Source organism: Macaca mulatta, chromosome 12 (assembly GCF_049350105.2).
Source record: "Macaca mulatta isolate MMU2019108-1 chromosome 12, T2T-MMU8v2.0, whole genome shotgun sequence".
Taxonomy (NCBI): domain Eukaryota; kingdom Metazoa; phylum Chordata; class Mammalia; order Primates; family Cercopithecidae; genus Macaca; species Macaca mulatta.
In genome coordinates, this window is record NC_133417.1 from 81,221,322 (window position 1) to 81,241,888 (window position 20,567).

General features: G+C 34.0%; 1 protein-coding gene across 2 annotated transcripts in view; it reads left to right on the forward strand.

Annotated features, from left to right (window-relative positions):
- Window positions 1–20,567, forward strand: part of MTX2 (metaxin 2) — a 72,629-nt gene that overhangs the window by 17,781 nt on the left and 34,281 nt on the right. For both annotated transcript variants that reach the window (XM_077956362.1, NM_001261122.1), the window contains 2 exon segments: window positions 10,299–10,346; window positions 11,291–11,337. In XM_077956362.1, coding sequence (XP_077812488.1) covers window positions 10,299–10,346; window positions 11,291–11,337 — 95 coding nt within the window.

Below are 20,567 nucleotides of genomic sequence, written 5' to 3' on the forward strand. Positions count from 1 at the left end.
CCTAAATAGAAGTCTAGTTTGTATCTGGCCGGGAGATAGATTCTAGTTATTCTCTGGTTTTATTGGGCTCCAACTTTGGTTGTGAGAGGGAAGTTCTGCCTTCATTTTTCTGTGTTTTCAATCTTTGTTGCTTTTCATCTTGTGCTTCTAGAATGGCAGGGTATTAAGACCCATCTGCCTTGGGTATTTGACTGTCCTCATTCATTCATTATTACTCATTCTGAGTCTTTTTTTTTTTTTTTTTTTTTTTTTTTTTGTGAGACGGAGTCTCGCTCTGTTGCCCGGGCTGGAGTGCAGTGGCGGGATCTCGGCTCACTGCAAGCTCCGCCTCCCGGGTTCACGCCATTCTCCTACCTCAGCCTCCCGTGTAGCTGGGACTACAGGCGCCCGCCACCTCGCCCGGCTAGTTTTTTGTATTTTTTAGTAGAGACGGGGTTTCACCGTATTAGCCAGGATGGTCTTGATCTCCTGACCTCGTGATCCGCCCGTCTCGGCCTCCCAAAGTGCTGGGATTACAGGCTTGAGCCACCGCGCCCGGCCCCCTTTTTTTTTTTTTTTTATTTATTCTCGAGATGGAGTTTCACTCTGGTTGCCCAGGCTGGAGTGCAGTGGTGTGATCTTAGCTCACTGCAACCTCCGTCTCCCAGGTTCAAGCGATTCTCCTGCCTCTCAGCTTCCCAAGTAGCTGGGATTACAGGTATGCACCACCATGCCCGGCTAATTTTGTATTTTGTATTTTTAGTAGAGATGAGGTTTCACCATGTTAGCCAGGCTGATCTCGAACTCCTGACCTCAGGTGATCCACCCACCTCGGCCTCCCAAAGTGCTGGGATTACAGGCGTGAGCCACCGCACCCAGCCCACTCTGGGTCATTTTAGTCTTTTGCTTACTACCTTGTTCCAAATGAATGGGTTCCTGGAGATAGTTATTTGTGGAATATTATTTGAGTTATTTGCCATAGTTCAGTAAATTGGAATTCATTTGGTATTTTGGAGATTATACACTGTCGTGTATGTTTTTTTCCTTGGTTTTTGTGTAATGTGTAGCCCAAACAGAATTAAGCCTTGTTATATGTATACCAGATAATATTGTCATAATGAGGTAGACTTCAGTATTTTTTAGTGTTTTTAACTTCAGGCGTTGTAAAGGTACACATAAGGAGACAGGCCACATGTGCCTCTAAAATAGAAGTGCCTTATGGGCAGTTACTTGGTTTTCTTTATAATTTTGCCTTTAGCTCTTAGAATAGTGCCTGACACTTTATATGCATTCAATGTATTTATTGAATGAATGGTAAAACTGATTTGTAGCTGTGGCTAAATTTACTTTCTGAAATAAGATATATGTATAATTTACTATACATATTTATATACACTGAGTATCCCCAATTTGAAAGTCCAAAATCTGAAAATGCTCCAAAATCCAAATTTTTTTGAGTGCCAACATGATGCTCAAAGGAAATACTTATTGAAGTGTTTTGGATTTTTGATTTTTGGGTTAGGGTTGCATAGCTGGTAAGTATATAATGCAAGTATTCCAAAATGTGAGAAAAATCCAAAATTTGAAACACTTCTAGTGTCAGGAATTTTGGATAGGGGATACTCAACCTGTATGCAACAAGCGATAATGGATATACAATAGACTCTTATGTCAGTCAGTAAGTTTTTTTTTCCTAAAAACTTATGATGATAGGTAGCCAAAGGAATAGTTCTGGTCTGAATCTTCTTCTAGAAGAATCTTCTGGAATCTAGGACTACTTTTGTATTTGTGTCTAATACTTATGTATTTTGTCCTAGAATGTTTGCTTTCTGCTTCAGGATTTCTATTTTAGTTGATGGTAGTCTATATCTTTGTATCTACACCTGCTTGCAAGTGTGTTTTTTAAGTAGCCTTACCACTGTGCTACACAATACTGCCTGCTTTTTTTTTTTTTTTTTAACGTTTATGGAAATGACAGTGTGACGCTGCACTTTCCTGTTCTCCAACACAAGCCATTTCTGACATAAACACTAATCTCTGACTATTGAGATAATGGGAAAATGGTTTTAAACACCTTTTGTGGGAAGAGTCACTTCTGCTTACACATCCTGTATCATATTATTAAACATTCCCTATGAAACACTATCTAAGGGGCATTACTATTTAATAATTTCATGATCATCATTATATAGTGTTATTTTTGACTTGCACTATAGTTTGCATTTTGATTTTCTTTTGAATTTAATACATAGCCCTTAAAATTCCAGTTTTGATAAAGTCCCATATCATCATATTTTAAGTCTAAACATCTTAAAAATCTATTTTAAATTAAACCTTCATATATTGCCTAAAACTTGATGGGTTTTGAACATGGTGTCTATGTTGATATCACTGATATAATTAGTATAATATTTATGTCAAATTAACAAATTTCCTTCTTTTCTCTGTGTGTCTTGCAGTAACTTGTCCATGTTTAAGAGCTGCCGAATGCTCTTTGAACATTTTGTTCTATTAGCAGTATTTGCATTTACAACGTTGGCAGGAAGCCATCCAAATTTGGAGATAGGCTACACATGTTTCTTGCTTCTTTTATATAACACTGTCTAAATAGTCTTGCTGTGCTGAAGAGATGACATCTATGAGGTTTCGGAATCTAGTTGCCTAAGGATAAACTGAGTTTGACTTCATTAGTGCACAAATGATAGGTTTGTGTAGAGTTATTATAGCATTAATCAATTTGATGGATTGGAAATATGACAGAACTGAAGCAGCATGTAATATTAGTGCCTATTATTCTACAAATTATGTCTTCACCTACATTCATATGGCAGAGGAGTCATGTACATCGAGAGTGCAGAACTTAAAAAAAAAAGAAACAAACAACAGAGGACATCTCTTTCATGGCACTTCTCTTATCCTCTTACATTAGATCATTGAGAGATGGATTTCAGAATTAGACTAATTTTTTTTAGGTCATAGCACTTTCATACTTTGAAATACCTTGATTTGAATGGAATAAATAGATATTTAATCCTAACCTAATATTTAAGAGAATACTACAAGTAATATATAAAGTCTTTAAGAGACTTATGGCCATACATATGTGAATTTATTGGTTAGCAGTCATTTCATTAAAAATGATAATGGATTAGTAGTAAAGAATATTGATTTTTTGTTGTATTGGTTGATAAAGCTTAAAAATAGGTAACTTAAAGGTAATTAAAATGAACGAGAAGCAAATACTGTTTTTGGGGGTTGTGGGTGTTGCTTTATCATGTGTGCATTTCTAACATTTATGCATTATTTATTTTATGGCATTCAAAAGTTCAAGAATATGTGTCACTTCTTTTTGATTTTACTTTGTTCTCCAACGTAAATACTCATGAGCTTCTTTAAGAAATATTAATTTGCAAAAAAACTCTCCCACTAAAGCCTGAAACCTTAAGCAGCATCTCTTTTGCTCCTGGTAAAGAAGACACTAAATGTAGCATAATCAGGGCCTGGGCAAAATTGGGAAATAGGTAAAGAACTAACTGGACTTTTAATAACTAATTGGATATGCACTTAGTTATGAGGTGCTCTGATATTTGCTTTATTTCTAGGTATTCTTTTTGTCTGCAATATAGGGATATGTTTCTTTATAAAAATGATAAAAATTTAATGGATCTTTTGTTAGAGAATACTATTAGAATAGTAATTCTAATTTTAAAGAGTGAATTAATGTAGGTCACTAGGAGTACCTTAGAGTAAGTTACTGCTTTAGTATGAAAGTGGTACAGGAATTTCTTTATCATGAAATAATTAATTTCTAAAAGGTGGGTAGTTTAATTTAGAACTCTTATAATAAAGATATTAGCTTAAATGATGCCTATATAAAATTTAATCGTTGTTAATTTAAATTTCATATTTTGGCATGTATTATTGTAGAAGTCATCTTCAGTTTGGAGCAGTTGAGAAGCCAAGATTTTAATTAATAACCTCGGGACCACAAGAATTTTTCACATTCTAGGAATTTACCTCCTAGAAAGAGAGAAAAGATATTGACATAACAGTATGATAGAGTAGAAAATGATATATAAGAAAAATGCAAACTGCTGTGGACAGTGTAGATAAAGGAGAAATTAGATTTGCTTAGTCCTAAAAGCCTTTTTGATGGATGTGGCATTTAAACTTGGTTGAGAAAAAGGTATAGGATTTGGGTATATGGCAGTGAAGGAGTATTCTGAACTTAAGGGGAACAATTTGAGCAAAGTCACAAAGATGAGAAAGTATGAAGTTTGTGGGGGAAATTTGAAGTACTCTGGTTGATACAAGGGTCATGTTAGGGAGGTAGTAGGCAGGGATCCCCATTCTCCTCACTAATTCATGTGTGTTCCCCCTGCAAGCTTTCTCCTTGGTCAAAAAGGATGATTTTATCAGAAGAGAGCAAGACTCTTCCTTGCTCCAGAGTACATGAATGACTGGGTTTCCTGCAGAAACTTCAAATAAGTTGTTATTTAATTAGAACGGTGTTCTCTAATGTTGGATGAGATGTATGTAAGAGCAAGGGGTGATTACTGACTTTGTCTGACCTTGGGAAAGAGAAGAGTAGAGAAGAAGTTGTCCTTTTGGATTTTGTCTTTTCCCAAACCAAGAGATCAGCTTTTTATAAGGTGTGGATAATAATTTTCATGATTCATATATTTACATATGAAGACAATTATAGAGCTCGTTTCCTAGAATGATAGCTACGTGGTTGATTTGTAGATTCATTGCCCAGTTTAGGATTTCCACTTTGGGCACTCCTAGGGAATAACTAGTTTTTTTTTTTTTTTTTTTCCTTTCATGTCATGCTTTACATGTAATGTATGTGCAAGACAATCCTTTGAAATACAGGAAGAAAAACATATAAATTAACTACATATTACTTACCTTTGCACTAACCCTAAAACTGGAAATCTCTTTCTATACAATGTTTTTTATTAAATATATAGTTTACATCAGATGTTACTGCTGTATCACTCCTCAGTTCAACTTACCTGGCAATCTCACTGTTCCCCTTTCCATTTCCTATGACTCTAACCCAAGAATCACCATTTATGAAAATTTCATGTCCTTATCAATAAAAATTTGAGCATGCAGGCCTGAATTTAGAAATCATAAAATTGTTAATTGCTGAGCCGATATATCATGCAAATTATAAAACATATACTAAAAAAGAAAGTAGAGTTAGAAAAGATAAAAATTCGAATTCCAGGAATTTTAGGCAGCTATGTAATATTTTTTTGAGTTGTGTTATTGGTTGTAGTATTGAAGTTGTTTGAGTAAAGTTTATTTTATTTTTTATGTTTTGCCATGAATTTTTGTTATCTTCCCTGCTACATTCTTAGCCTGCATAGTACAGAGTAATAACAACAATGATGATACTGCTAATAATGAAAACAAATGTTTATTCAGCCGGCATTTACTGATAACCTGCTATGTGCTAGGTTCTAGGGATGAAGTGGTAAGCAAAAATCAGACGTGAATGGTGGATTCATGGTGCGTATTTTCTCATGGAGAAGGTAAACAATCAACTACTTAAATGTAAAAATACAGACGGGAGTGCATGCTATAAGAGCTTGTAAAAGGAGTGTTTGAACTATTAAAGGAGGTCAGCGAAGACTTCCCTGAGGATAGGACTGGCTACATAATTTTTAGGCTTAGTGCAAAATGAAAATGTTCAAAAATTACTCATTTTCAAGACTGAGACAGCAGAACATTAAACCAAGCAGGGGGCCCTTCCAACTGCAGGCCCTATGCAACTGCACGGGCTATACGCTCATGAACCTGGCTGTACCTGAGGAAGTGATTTTCGAGCTGAGATGTGCCAGTATCATAGGAGGATAAAATTGTTCCAGGCAGAAGAAACTGCAGGGGGGAAAGTGGTGCATTCAGAAACTGGATGAAGGCCAGTGTGGCTGGAGTGCAGAGTCAAGGTGGGGAATGTGTGTGTGATGAGGTAGGCTGGTAGAGAGGGTAACTTCAGAGACCAAGTAGAGCCCTGTAGGCCATGTTGAGGATTTTGGTCTTTATTCCAAGAACCACATGTAACTATTGATGTGTCTTAAATGTAAGATTTACTTTTGATGTGGTAAGAAAACAAGTAACTTGCACTTTGACTGCATTGGACAACTTTCTTCCTCAGCCTCCATTTCTTGCCAACCCCCTTTTTAGAAACTTTGTCTCACCTTCTATGTTTTTTCTAAGGCTGTCCCTTCATTTAGGTGTGTTTAAAATGGCACTTCACACCAGAGGTGCTTTTGGTGTTAGAAACTGAAAATAGGTAGAGTAGGCGAGTCATGACATTTTATTTACTATTGTAGTTTGTGGTCTAAAGCGTTTCAGGTCAACTGAAGAAAAACTAGTAAAATATAAAAATGTTTTATTATTGTTTTAAAATGATTTTTCTTTTAAAATGCCACAGATTTTTAAGATGTATATTGTCAGCGCCATGATTTTAAATCCTTAATCTCTCTTTTACACATGCTGAGGAACAAGGGGTGATTACTGACTTTGTCTGACCTTGGGAAAGAGAAGCGTAGGGAAGAAGTTGTCTTTTTGGACTTTGTCTTTTGCATAATAGGTATTCCCAAACCAACACATAAGCTTGCTTTCTGCTAGGTGTGGATAATAATTTTCATGATTCATAGGTTTACGTATGAAGACAGTTATAGAGCTCATTTCCTAGAATGGTACCTGTGTGATTGATTTGTAGATCCATTGCCCAGTTTAGGATTTTCACTTTTGGCACTCTTAGGGAATAACAAACTAGAGATTTTTTTTTCTCTCGTGTCATGCTTTACATGTAATTATATGAGCTCTGTCACTGATACGGTTTGGATGTTTGTTCCCTGCAAATCTCCTGTTGAGATTTAATCCCCATTGTTGGAGGTGGGTCCTGGTGGAGGTGTTTGGATCATGGGGGTGGATCCTTCATGAATGGCTCAGTGCTATCCTTGATAGTGAGTTCTCTCTTTGAGTTCACACGAGATCTGGTTGTTTAAAAGAGAGTGGCATCTCCCCGCCTTCTCTTGCTCCTGCTCTTGCTATGTGTGACACCTGCTCCCCCTTTGCCTTCTGTCCATGTAAGCTTCCTGCAGCTCTCACCAGAAGCAGATGCTGGCACTGTGCTTCTTGTACAGTCTGCAGAACTATGAGCCAAAACAAACTTCTTTTCTTTATAAATTACCCAACCTCAGATATTTCTTTACAACAATACCAACAGCCTAACAGAATCATGTAAGGTGATGCACTTAAGTCAGTGATATTTATATTCTCTGAGCTGCTCATGGGTAAGATAGGCACCTGGTCATTCTTTGTATACTCTACCATTTCCTGTCTACTGCATGATAAATTGCAATTCCTGGCTGCTGGCTATATGGGTTTATATCAGTCTATTTGCCTTCTCTTTTTAAGTCATAAATTCTATTTGTGATGAAAACACTGGATGTTTTGGTAGAGTTACCTTCTGAGAATTTATTTTCAATAATGATTTCTGAGTTGAAACAGAGTTTATGTCTTAGATTGAGTAAAATATTCACCCTTTTCACCTATTTCCAGCTTTAGAGTCTTAATAACAGAGCTTTTGGTATTTGTAGGCAGCTTCTTTGATCTTATTTGCAGTGAAGTAGTATGTTGCAAACTTTCTGTTACTTTCATGTTTGTCTTTTGGATGAGATCTGGAGAATCCATGGGGGTGATGATGAATTAACTTTTTTTTTTTTTTTTTTTGAGACACAGTCTCACTCTGTTGCCCAGGCTGGAGTGCAGTGGTGCGATCTTGGCTCACTGCAACCTCTGCCTCTGGGGTTCAGGCAGTTCTCTTCCTCAGCCCCCTGAGTAGCTGGGATTACAGGCGCCAGCCACCACTCCTGGCTAATTTTTGTATTTTTAGTGGAGATGGCCATCTTGGCCAGGCTGGTCTTGAACTCCTAAGCTTGTGATCCACCCGCCTTGGCCTCCCAAAGTGTTGAGATTACAGGCATGAGCCACCACACCCGGCTGATGAGTTAACTTTTAACTGAAATTACTGACCACATAAATTGCTGTTCATATAAGAACTCTGTTATGTTACAGAGTAGTGAAGTAGCTTCTGATTTATCAGAGAATACTTAGATTATATTCAGCATATGTTTAATACTAGTGTATGTAAAGGTTGTTGCAAAAATAATTGCAGTTTTTGGCATATCATATGTTGGATTCTTCTTTGTAAAAGCCATAAAATATCAGAATCACCAATTTTAACACAGTAATACAGGTTTAATACAGTTTCTGGGCAAAAACTGCATTACTTTTGCAGCAACCTAATACTTCATTGTTTTAAAAATTTGTAATGCATGCCTAGTATGTGCACAAAATAGCTAACCAAGAGTTAAAATTACCACAATTTTAAATTAGAATGTCCTGTTACCTTAACATAGATGGTAATATTAAGTTGAGTAAAACTTTATTTAGCCAGCATGTTTAGGGAATTAAATGGTAGGTTTAATCAGATATCTTCTTTCTTTTTACAGACAATTAACATCAACTGTATGCAAAGCATAGTACAGTGTATGGTTCACAGATGCATATGACACATCTGTGTCTCCAAGGAACTTGATTTCAATATTTACTCTTCGAAATGTTGTGAATTTTATTCCTATGCTTTATTGCTAGTAAGATTAATATAATGCATATGATTGAATCTTTGATGATTTAGAATTTTATAACAAACGAATCTCATTGTATTGTTTTTAGTATAGATGTAAGCAATATAGGTGTGCTGACTATACAATTTATCCGAAAAGGTTATTTTTTTGAGTAATTTGCTGATGTCAGCTTGTTTTTGTTTCCTTTTATTTTAAAAACTGTTATACAAGTTAATTGGTTCTTAATGAAATTTTACTTTGTTAAAGTTGTGACAGCAAAGTATTTTGTTTCATTGCTGTGTTGGTATATGCGTTGAAATTCAGTAGCCCTTATATATATGTGTAATATTGTGGGTAACGGCATACAAAATTATGTGTAGTTCATTATTTACTTGATGTTTTCATGGCATTATCTCTAAATATGAGTTTAATTTTGTGTAGCCCAAACCAAACTAAACCTAAAAGTCACATTTGTTATTTATTGTAATACTGTGTTTTTCTTTTTATTCTAAAGTATAAGTAAAAGCAAATTAAGGAGTTCCTTTTTCCCATTCCAGGGATTGCTTTAGAACATTTTAAATGATCAGTCTTTAAAAAAAAAATGCTTCACATGTATAAATTTATTTTTAAAAATCAGCCAGAATTATTATTAAAGTTATTTGTTGCTATGTCACAGAGACTAAATTAGTATAAACACAATTAGAAATATAACAATTATTATCAAATCTCATATATTTAGTTGCTGAGAGCAAATGTAGTTACGTTATTAAAATGGGTGATTCTGATGTTTTGTGACTTTTACAAAGAAGAATCCAACAAGTGATATCCTGATATCCTATGTATTCTGTCAGTGGAGCCATTGCTTCTTAAGTGCAGTTGATTAGACAAAGTTCAAATCTAGTGCTTTTCCCAAACACTGGGAGATTGGTAATATTCTCTTTGTAGCTGCAGTCTTCTCTAGATGAGAGATTAAGGGTCAAGTCAAGTTTCATTTCAGGCCTAAAATTATCTTTACTGGCATTATTTCACATTGTAGTTACGTAATGCTTCATCACGCAACTTTGCTCTAATTGTGTTTGTGGGGTGGTGTTGGTAGGGTCAAGGCAATGAAATCTTCTGGAATACAACAGGATTCCTCTGTATTTTTAAATACTGCCAGATTGTGGGGAAAGATGGACAGTTTGATACAGATATATTTGATTCTTTCATATAATGTCCGCTTGAAAGTTTACTTTGTTAAAAGTTTACTGTAAAATATTAAAAATATTATTTCACTACATTTTTTTGTAGTAAATTAGACATCAGTATCTTTTTATACATATGAGTAATATTTAGAATATGTCTGTGTTTGAAAGAAGCTAACGGAATTGTAGCATATGGGCTATTTTGTTTTTTTAATTCTCATTTTGGATTGGGCAAGGTATCTTCCCCTCCTCCCCACTAAAAAAAAAATCAGGAAACGATAAACCAAACATGCTTTTAAAACAAGTTTTCTGACCTACTTATACTGGTTACCATAGAATCTAAGATAGTGTGATTAGTTGCCGTGTATATGTCAACCTTAGCAATTGACTTTAAATGCTCTAGGCAAATGTACATGATTATTAATTTGGTTTGTTATTGATACGTTTTTGCTCTATGTGCCTAATTATCACTGCCTTGTTTCCATAGCTGCAGAACCTTGGCCTGAAAATGCTACGTTATATCAGCAATTGAAAGGTAAATTCTTGTTCACAATTAAAAATGGCTTTGTATCAAGCTGTGTGTATTACAAAAAAATCCTCAGTAATACAATTTACTGCAAAGAGAATATAACATGTAAAAGAAGGGATTCCCTTGTATAATTTGTCTAGGAGGTTTTACCTAAACTTGTATCTGCCAGTGTAAACCAACTATTCATGGCCTATAAGGTCCTTAGTTTATTATTGACTTGTTATATTGGCTGCTGTAGGCGGTGTAAAATGATGTGGTTGCAGGAGAAGTTGGCAGATTTACTGCACCAATAGCTGAGACAGCAGATTTTTGAAGTCCTGTGGTAAAGTGGGCTCTCAGTAAAAAGGAACTGTTAAAATGTATAGGCTAGGATGGTTCAGGCTCCCTTTAGCAGCTCTTCATATATCATCAGATCACATTATGGACCCCATTTGGGGCTTAGCAGCCTGCTACAGTTGTCAGAAGACTGCAAAGTAATGAAGACTAATAGGCAGCAGCCCTAGTCTTCTAAGCATGGAATTTTTATTGCAGCAAACTTGTCATCTTTCTTTTGTGTGACAGACCTAGATACACTGTGCAATATTAACTGCAAGCTGGTTTTATATTATTGTGAGTGCTTTTACTTTTAACTAGAAAGGTTTCAGCAGATTTTACTTAATTTTAATGAAGAGAAACATTTCTTGAAAACGAAAAATGAGTTTGATTTTAAGTGAACAATTTTAATTACATTGCTGATAAAATGAGATAAGTGATCAAATAATTTTAGAGGGAACTGTCCTAGTTTATCATTATTTGTGATAATTTAATCAAAATTATAATTATATAATAACATTGATATAAAACTTTTGAATTTAGTGGTAGGCAATACCTTTGAAAAAATATAAATACTTTTTAAAAATAAAAATATTATATTCTATTTGGTTAAGTTATGCTTCATTGTATTTCCACAGGGGAGCAAATTTTACTTTCTGACAATGCAGCTTCTCTTGCAGTGCAGGTAAATATGTAAATAATATAATATGTTTTTCACCCCCTACGTGATTTGCATCATTTTTCATTGCAATTATATTTTTCCCCTTCCAAAAAGTCTGATACTATATGTTTAGATTTTTTCCTGTATGATTTACCATTATCTATATAACATTGCTTGTTTGTGAAGAATAATTTTATTATGTAATATTCAGTTAATTGTCAGTATATAAAATAAACAAATTTTTTTTTTTTTAGAAATCACTTTGATGTGGTAGGCACATTCTGTGTCTCAGCAGTTGGTTTGCTTTTGGCTGGATATGATGGTGTTGATTATTTGGGGTAATATGTTCATTTGTGGACTCACAATTATTTCCTAATTAATTTTTTAAGATTTATGTATCACATATTTTTAAGCATTGTTTTGCTCATTGCACTCATTGGCCTCTAACTTTAATCTGTTTGGTAATCTTGTAGCAGTGTTCTGGTTCTCTAGCCACTCCTGATATATTTATTGATTACATGAGTGTTTATTATTCCCAAAACCATTTATGAAATGTAATAGTTCTTCAAGTTGTATATACCATTTGTATAATCCAAAAAAAATTAGTGCCCCTGTAAACTTTAAGCTGCATTATAGGAAAAATAGGATACTTGCAGATGTTTTGCTTAAAAAACAATGTTTATGATGTAGGTTATGGAATTATAGTTATCCAATCATTTTGCATATTTAGCTGCTATTTGCTTAGCTTGTGTAGTTTAACATAGGACTGAGCATGTAGACTGTATCCACTAAATGTCTGTTGTATGAATAGTTTATAAGTGTGGTGAAAGTAGTCATGCCTTGATAACAAATGTAAAAGTAAATGATTTGCTGTGTATAAAATAATATTTTCAATCTTTATATCTTTGGAAAGATAGTTTCAAGGCACTGTGAATATTTTAGTTGAAGCACTGATTCTTAACCCTTTTAAAATTGCTATTTTGGGGATAACCCTTTCAGGATCTGACAAAAGCTGTAGAACATTTTTCCAGAAAATATACCCAGGCTATTCTGCATGTGGTTTCAGTAGGTTTCCTGCTGAAGCTATCTGGATCCCCTAGGAAGAGCCCCTGAAACTACATAATAGTAGTTTAGGAAGTGCTGAAATAATTTTCATCAAATAGAAAGGTATTTTGGTTAGGAATATACAGTGTTTTTCAACTGGGCAGCTCTTTAGTACTCCCCCTACTGCCATCCTGTGACATTTGACAATATTTAAGTGTTTTTGCTTGTCAAAACTGTTGAAGGGTAGAGTGCTATTCTCATCTATTGGTTAGATGCCAGAGGTGCTGCTAAAATCCTAAAATGTACAGAGTAGTCCCTGCACAACAAAGAATTATCCAGCCCCAAACGTAAATAGATTTGTCAAGGTTGACAAACCCTGGAATAGATGAGTTAGCCAGTTTTCAGTACAAACCAAAATACCATTATATTACCATTTAAAAAAATTAACGTTTTAAATAATCCAGAGAAGGGAGGAAAAAATAAATCTTAGTGTGTATTTTATTTGTTAATTCTATTTTTATGATTTCTATTAATTTGCTTTCTTATGGTTTCTCAAATCATAGTTGCAATTAAAAATAAAACCAGAAAAAAGGACCTTTTACAATGTAGAATTTTCCTTAACCATTTCAATGTTTTTATCCTACATATGTCACTTCGATGATAAATTAAGCAGCATATATTAAAATTTCTTGGTTTTCTTCAATATTCTTTGGCTTGACAGCTGATAGTAGCCATGACTATAAATGTGACTTTTCCAGATATCTGATGTAAACTTTATGGAGTAATTTTCTTCTATATAGTGGGCCAGCATTCGTTTAGAAGAATCAGTTAAAGGCCTACATTTGATGTATAAAATTGATCAAAACAATGTGACAGGTATCCACAAACTGGATTATTTTCTAGAAGATACCAGATATCAAACATCAGGTATTTTAATAGTCTGCCAGTTAGGCCATTAGGAAATTTAAATTTTACTTAACATATACACTTAGTGTTTGTTATGCCCCTGAAACTAAGTGGTTAGGTCTTTTTGGACTCTAGGAACTTTTATGATTTCAGTTTAAAAATAAATGTTTTTTTCCTGTAGGTATTTCCCCTTAGATTTTCTATCCTTCACTCTTGTATGTTGAGTATAGTGAAGTAGTAGCATAGCATGTTTCTCTGGTCCCTTGAGCCACATGTGTATATATGCAGTATTATACACACATGCACACGCTAGAGAGACAGAGAGATATCTTCCATTCTGTACTTGTGCTTTGAAGGACTTAAGCTTATACTGATTAGAAACAATAACTTTGATAATAATTCTCTGTTACTATTCTCTCTTACCCCCAAGTCCAAACCAGCCATCTAATAAATACATAGCATTGGTCACATTTGTGATTTGAAATTTTCTAGAAGCCTCATTTTAAAAAAGTAAAAAGAAATAGGCAGAATGTATTTTAATAATATGCATTATTTTACCCAGTATATCCAAATATTATTTTAATATGTAACCAATACATAATTTATTAATGGGATATTTTTTATATTAAGTTCAAAATCTGAAGTGTGTTTTACACTTACGGTACTTCTCAATTTATGCTAGCCAGATTTCAAATGCCCAGTAGTCTCGTGTAGCTAGTGGCTTTTGTGTTAGACACTGTTATTAATAATAGAATACAATATGAGCAAGACATAATATACTCTCCAAGGTTTTGGCGAAAATTGTTTTGTTTAAGAAGTTTATGTCTATTGACTGAGTAGATGCTGTCTTTTATAGAAGATTCCAATTGGTATCTGTTTGAAAAACAGCAAACCCTAAATAGAGCTCTTTGTTTCAAGTTTGCTCAAATATAAAATAGAGATATAATAGAAGCTATCCTGTTGGGTAGGATAGGATTGAATATGTTAACATTGAATATGAGAATTGAATATGTTAACATATGTAAATCACTTAGAAAAGTACCTGGCATATTGTAAATATGCAATGAATGCTGGTTGTTACGTTTTTCTCTCCTAATTCTTTGAAAGAAATACACATATTCAGTGTCAGTAAGAGGAATGGAAGCTTGCAGGCTTGATAGTACCTGAAAACACTAGAGTAATTGAAAATAAATGTTATGTGTAAGAAGAATCTTGTTTGGACATGCTTGTGTTTGTGTGAACATTAATTTTTGTAATCATTCTTTATCTAAAAATTAATATTGAATGCTTTAATGCAAACAATTTTATTAATACTGAATAATATGTTTTAAAACTATTTATTGAATACTTTTATTGCATAAGACACTCTATTAAAAGCTTTTATGTGCAGCATTGCGTTCAGTCCTTCCCATGACCCTAGTGCACAGTAGTATTATTATCCTCATTTTAAAGATGTGGAAACTGAAGCTCAAAGATGCTTCGCCCACATTCATAGAACCCACAAATTGTGGAGATAAACAGAAAACAACAACAACATTGGCTGAGTGCCACCTGTACTTGTCACTGTGCTGAGCTCTTAATTCATACTAACCCATTTAATCCTTATAACAACTGTATGAGGTAAGTGCTGTATAGGGTAGGTATCATAAATAATTCTTTCACACAGCTACCCTATGAGGTAGGTACTATTATTATTCCTATTTTTCTACAGATTAGGAAAGTAAGGCAGAGAGGTTAAACAGTGAGCTCAAAGTTAAATAAATAGTGCTTGGCAGAGCTGGAATGCAGACCTAGAAAGTCTGGATCGACAGTCCACACTCATAATACTTGGCTGCATATTGGTCTAGTCCAGTGATACAGATCTTGAAGTTTTACCTAACAATAAGTGATCATTTAATCACAAATTATTTCTGACATTTCTTAGTAAATTATGTCTTATGATTAATCGTTTACATTAAGGAGTAAAAGAAAATGTCTTAGCTTTTGTATCTTTGAAATGGGATAAAGATAATCTTACCTCTATAATATTATGAAGCTCAAGGTAGGTAATAAATGGGAAATTCTTTTGAAAAAAGTGAAAGGAATAGGAATGTAAGATGTTGAATACAGAATTAGTGCCTATTTTGACTGTAAAGATTTATGTACTTATTTTGTGAGTGTCTTTATATAATAAAATGTTACTTTCCAATAAGTTTTAGAAGTCTAATGTGCTATCCATTGTGCAACAGAGATTTTCTAGTAAGTTTTAGAAAGAATTTTGCTTTATGTATGTGAAGCCAGTTTTAAAAATCTGGGGTTTTTTTTTGTATGGCTTAATCTACGTATTATAAAAATTTGAAGTTTTTTTTGGAGTGTCTCAAACTGATGATCATTATTAGAATATTGCATGAACAAGTAATCTTTTTCCTTACTTTTTACTTCAAGTTAAGAATAGCATTTAAGCTCAGGTGTCCTTGTTCCATTTAATATTTTTACTTTTTCTTATTGTTTGTTAATAAATGCTTTTCTCTAAAAGTGAAAGGGAAGACAACAGAAAAAAACTATTTTCTTTCTGTTGAATATAGTATATAATTTGAAAGTCAGCATTTTGTTTTGTTTTGCTTTTTTGAGAAGGAGTCTAGCTCTGTCGCCCAGGCTGGAGTGCAGTGGTGTGATCTCAGCTCACTGCTGGCGTGATCTCCACTCACTGCAACCTCCATTTCCCAGGTTCAAGTGATTCTCCCACCTCAGCCTTCTGAGTAGCTGGGATTGCAGGGATGCACCACCAAGCCCAGCTGATTTTTTTGTATTTTTAGTAGAGACGGGGTTTCACCTTGTTGGTCAGGCTGGTCTTGAACTCCTGACCTCAAATGATCCACCTGCCTCAGCCTCCCAAAGTGCTGGGATTACAGGTGTGAGCCACCACACCTGATCAAAAGTCAGCATTTTTATAGGCCCCGTTAATGCTGGGACATAAACACTCACATTTCAGATTTGATGATAAATGCTTAGCTGACCCTTGCATTTTCCTTCTTTTAGCAAATGAAGCTTTCTAGAAGGATGGATTAATTATTGGTTAAATGATAATATCCAAATGTAGTGTTTGGGAAAGAGCAGGAGAGAGGAATATCTGTCTGTCTTTTGAGGCTGCAGGTTGATTACTGCCTTAGAGACAAAACTTTGAGTGTGAAAATACAGCTGCTGTAAATTTGTCGTGTCATTTAAATGGCCATAGTAGATAGCTACCTGCAGAATTTTAGAGGAAATGATTTTGAATTTTCAGTTTGGTTGGATACATTTTGTTTTAAACGAGTTGTTCAGGGTTTTATGCCATTTTAAAGGGTCAGTTTAAACCTGATGTAAATAGAACTAGGATGGACATTAGTATATGTATTTTAATAAATAATATAATATTCTATGAAAAACCTTTAACAAATTGACAAAACTTTATTAAAGCCTCAAAGTATAAAATTTTAGGTTTTTAAAATTTGTACATTCCTCTTAATTTGATTGTCCTCTGTCAGATGAGGCTTCTGAATTCACTTTCAGGGTTAGGTGAAGGAAAGGAAAGCTAAGGGATAAATATAACTTAGTGTACATTTATGAGATACAGAGACTTGTAAAATCCTTTTCAGTATTCCAAACAAGCAAAATGGAGTCTGCAGATGTTTGTTTGATATCAGTGAGTTTAAATTCTTCAGACTGATTGTCTTACATTACATTATTATAGTTTGTGTGCCAGAAATGTTAAAGCATTTTGGTGATTTATGCTTATAAGACCTTGGATTATTTCAGTATATAAAATGTGATCTTTATCAAGATAATTGTGAACTGAAATTGCAAATAGAGTTTAGCAGTTTAAAAAACAAATCTCAATATTAGTTTCTCAGCACTTAAATGGCATGGCGTATAAAAAACATTAAAATTGGTCAGTGTAGAATTTGTGGAAATGAAGTATATTCCAAATAGAAATAGGAGTTGTTGTTTTTAGTAATTCGTGAAATAATGTGAAATGGTTATAAAGGGTAATGGTTTGCTAATATAAATATATATTTAACTTAACAAAATTCACACTCCTGCAGTTCTGAGAGATTGCAACTTAGAATAACAACTGTATACTTTTTTGTTTAAAAAGTAAATAGCAAGCAGGACTTTATAATTTGTTGCTATTAAACAGAACAATAAAGATACAGTAGTAAGATGGAAAAACAACAGCCTTTTTTTAAAAACAGAAAAAGGCTAGAATTCTTCATTATTAGATATACAATATCAACATATTCAATCTAGCAACATTATATTTGAGCTGAAAATATACTTAAATTTGAAGCCATACACTACCCTGTGTGAGTGAAACATCTTTCATATAGTTCTAAGATGAAATTACCCTTGAATGAATAGCATCTTCATTTATCTTCAGACCCCTTCTGTGCTTTTAGTGAATCTATTCTTTCAACATTCTACAACAAGAATTACATTATACCATTATACCAGAGTACTTCTGCAGTGTGAAATAGATTGGTTTGGAAAATGAACCTGGCTTTGCTATAAATTACATTCACAGGTACAAAGGAATTTGTTATTTTGTTTAAAATAGTCATAAATATAATTAAGGTCTTAATTTATGTTAAACTACAAATATGGCTATTATGGTAACTGGATTAGGAACTTAATCTGTCACTTCAAGAATGATACCTAACACTTTTCATTTATAACCTTAGATACTTTATTTCAATTACAGGGTCTGCAGCTGTTTGATATAAAAATGAATTATTTTATAGATAGATTTGTTCATGGTTTTTAATTTTAAATCATGCCTCTTCAGTAAGGTAGAAAATAATTCTTCAGTTGTCACAAATTTTCCTTTGTGTCTGGTTGAAAAAGGATATGAATTAAAATTCACAACCATTTTTATTTTGTGTCCTGAAAATGGCGTTGCATGCTTGAGAATAGTCCTTAGTGAATTCTTACATAAAATATTTCAAATTTAATTAGGAAATGAATAGAAGCTTTGTCTTAAAGAAGAAAAACTTGATGTCTGCTGTCTAAGGATAGCTTTACCTGGTTGGACTGAAAATGGATTGCTACCTGTCTAGAATTTGAATAACTTTGTTCATGTGACTTACATAAATTTAGAAGCTGTGTTTATAACCCCTCGAATCCCATGATATTAATCAGTGTAAAGTATCTAATCTTTAAAAGGTTATTAAAGGCAATTCTTTAAAGTTTTGATTTACTTTTATATTTTTATTGGCAAGCAATCCTGATTTTATTGCTTAGGTGCAACTAAAGAGAGTGTGCTGTGTATCTAACTTGAAAGACAAATGTTCATTTTGTCTTTGGAATAGAGAAGAGGAAAGAAGACATTGGTGCTGGTCATTGGCAAGTGTTTCAATACTGAGTTACTATTAGTTAATTAAAGAGAAATGAGTATATTTTATGTTCCTGCCATCTGCTAGTTCATCCTAAGAACTTTAATTTTTTTTGTTATTATTTTTCTCAGTTGGGAATTTTTTTCTAAGTAACAAAATTTTAAAGCATTCATTATAGGAACTCAGAAAAAGAATATATATATTTTTTCCTTTTCTCCCCAACTGTTCATTCAGTGGCAACTATGTAACTGCTATGGTGTTAGGTTCCTTGGGTTACAAGAATTGTTCTTTCTGTACCTTTGACTATTTTATAACTCTTGCTTAATTTTGACCCTACAACTTTATGAAAGTAGTAAACAAGATAGACATGGTCTGTATGTACTAATGAAGCTTATATTCTTGGGAGGAGGGGCTTTTATCAGTTCATTTATCGGTTTTATCAGTGTGTTAGTTATATGTAATTCTCACAGGGAAAGCTTGTATCTTTCTCTATTCTAGTTGTCTTTTTTGTTGCTTTCGGAAATAACCTGATTTTTTTCTATAGCTGTCAGATGTTGATGTATCTAAAATTGACTTAGATATTCCAGGAGTAGTTTCTAGGTGAGAGTTTTATTAAGGAAGGTCAGTCTATGAAGTGATATATCTTCAAATGTGCTCTCAAATAACATTTCATATTTTTTGGTAACAAATTCACTCTCTTTAAAGCTTTTTATGCTTATTGAATTGTGGTTTCTGTTTTCTACATAGATAATAATAATTATTATTATTATTATTTGTACTTTAAGTTCTAGAGTACATGTGCACAAGGTGCAGATTTGATATATAGGTATACATGTGCCATGTTGGTTTGCTGCACCCATCAACTCATCATTTACATTAGGTATTTCTCCTAATGCTATCCCTCCCCCAGGCCCCCACCCCCTGACAGGCCCTGGTATGTGATGTCCTGCCCTGTGTCCAAGTGATCTCATTGTTCAGTTCCCACCTAAGAGTGAGAACATGTGGTGTTTGGTTTTCTGTCCTTGTGATAGTTTGCTGAGAATGATGGTTTCCAGCTGCATCCATGTCCCTGCAAAGGACATGAACTCATCCTTTTTTATGGCTGCATAGTATTCCATGGTGTATATGTGCCACATTTTCTTAATCCAGTCTATCATTGATGGACATTTGGGTTGGTTCCAGGTCTTTGCTATGTGAACAGTGCTGCAGTAAACATATGTGTGCATGTGTTTTTATAGTAGCATGATTCGTAATCCTTTGGGTATATACCCAGTAATCGGGTTGCTGGGTCAAATGGTAATTCTAGTTCTGGATCCTTGAGGAATCGCCACACAGTCTTTCACAATGGTTGAACTAATTTTCACTCCCACGAACAGTGTAAAAGCATTCCTATTTCTCCACATCCTCTCCAGCATCTGACTTTTTAATGATTGCCATTCTAACTGGCGTGAGATGATACCTCATTTTGGTTTTGATTTGCATTTCTTTGATGACCAGTGATGATGAGCATTTTTTCATGTGTCTATTGGCTTCATAGATGTCTTCTTTTGAGAAGTGTCTGTTCATATCCTTTGCCCAGTTTTTGATGGTTTTTTTTTTTTTTTTTTTTTTTTTTTTTTTTTTGTAAATTTGTTTGAGTTCTTTGTAGCTTCTGATATTAGCCCTTTGTCAGATGGGTAGATTGCAAAAATCTTCTCCCATTCTGTAGGTTGCCTGTTCACTCTGATGGCAGTTTCTTTTGCTGTGCAGAAGCTCTTTAGTTTAATTAGATCCCATTTGTCTATTTGGGGTTTTGTTGCCATTGCTTTTGGTGTTTTAGTCATGAAGTCCTTGCCCATGCCTATGTCCTGAATGGTATTGCCTAGGTTTTCTTCCAGGTTTTTTATGATTTTAGGTCTAACATTTAGGTCTTTAATCCATCTTGAATTAAGTTTTGTATAAGGTGTAAGGTAGGGA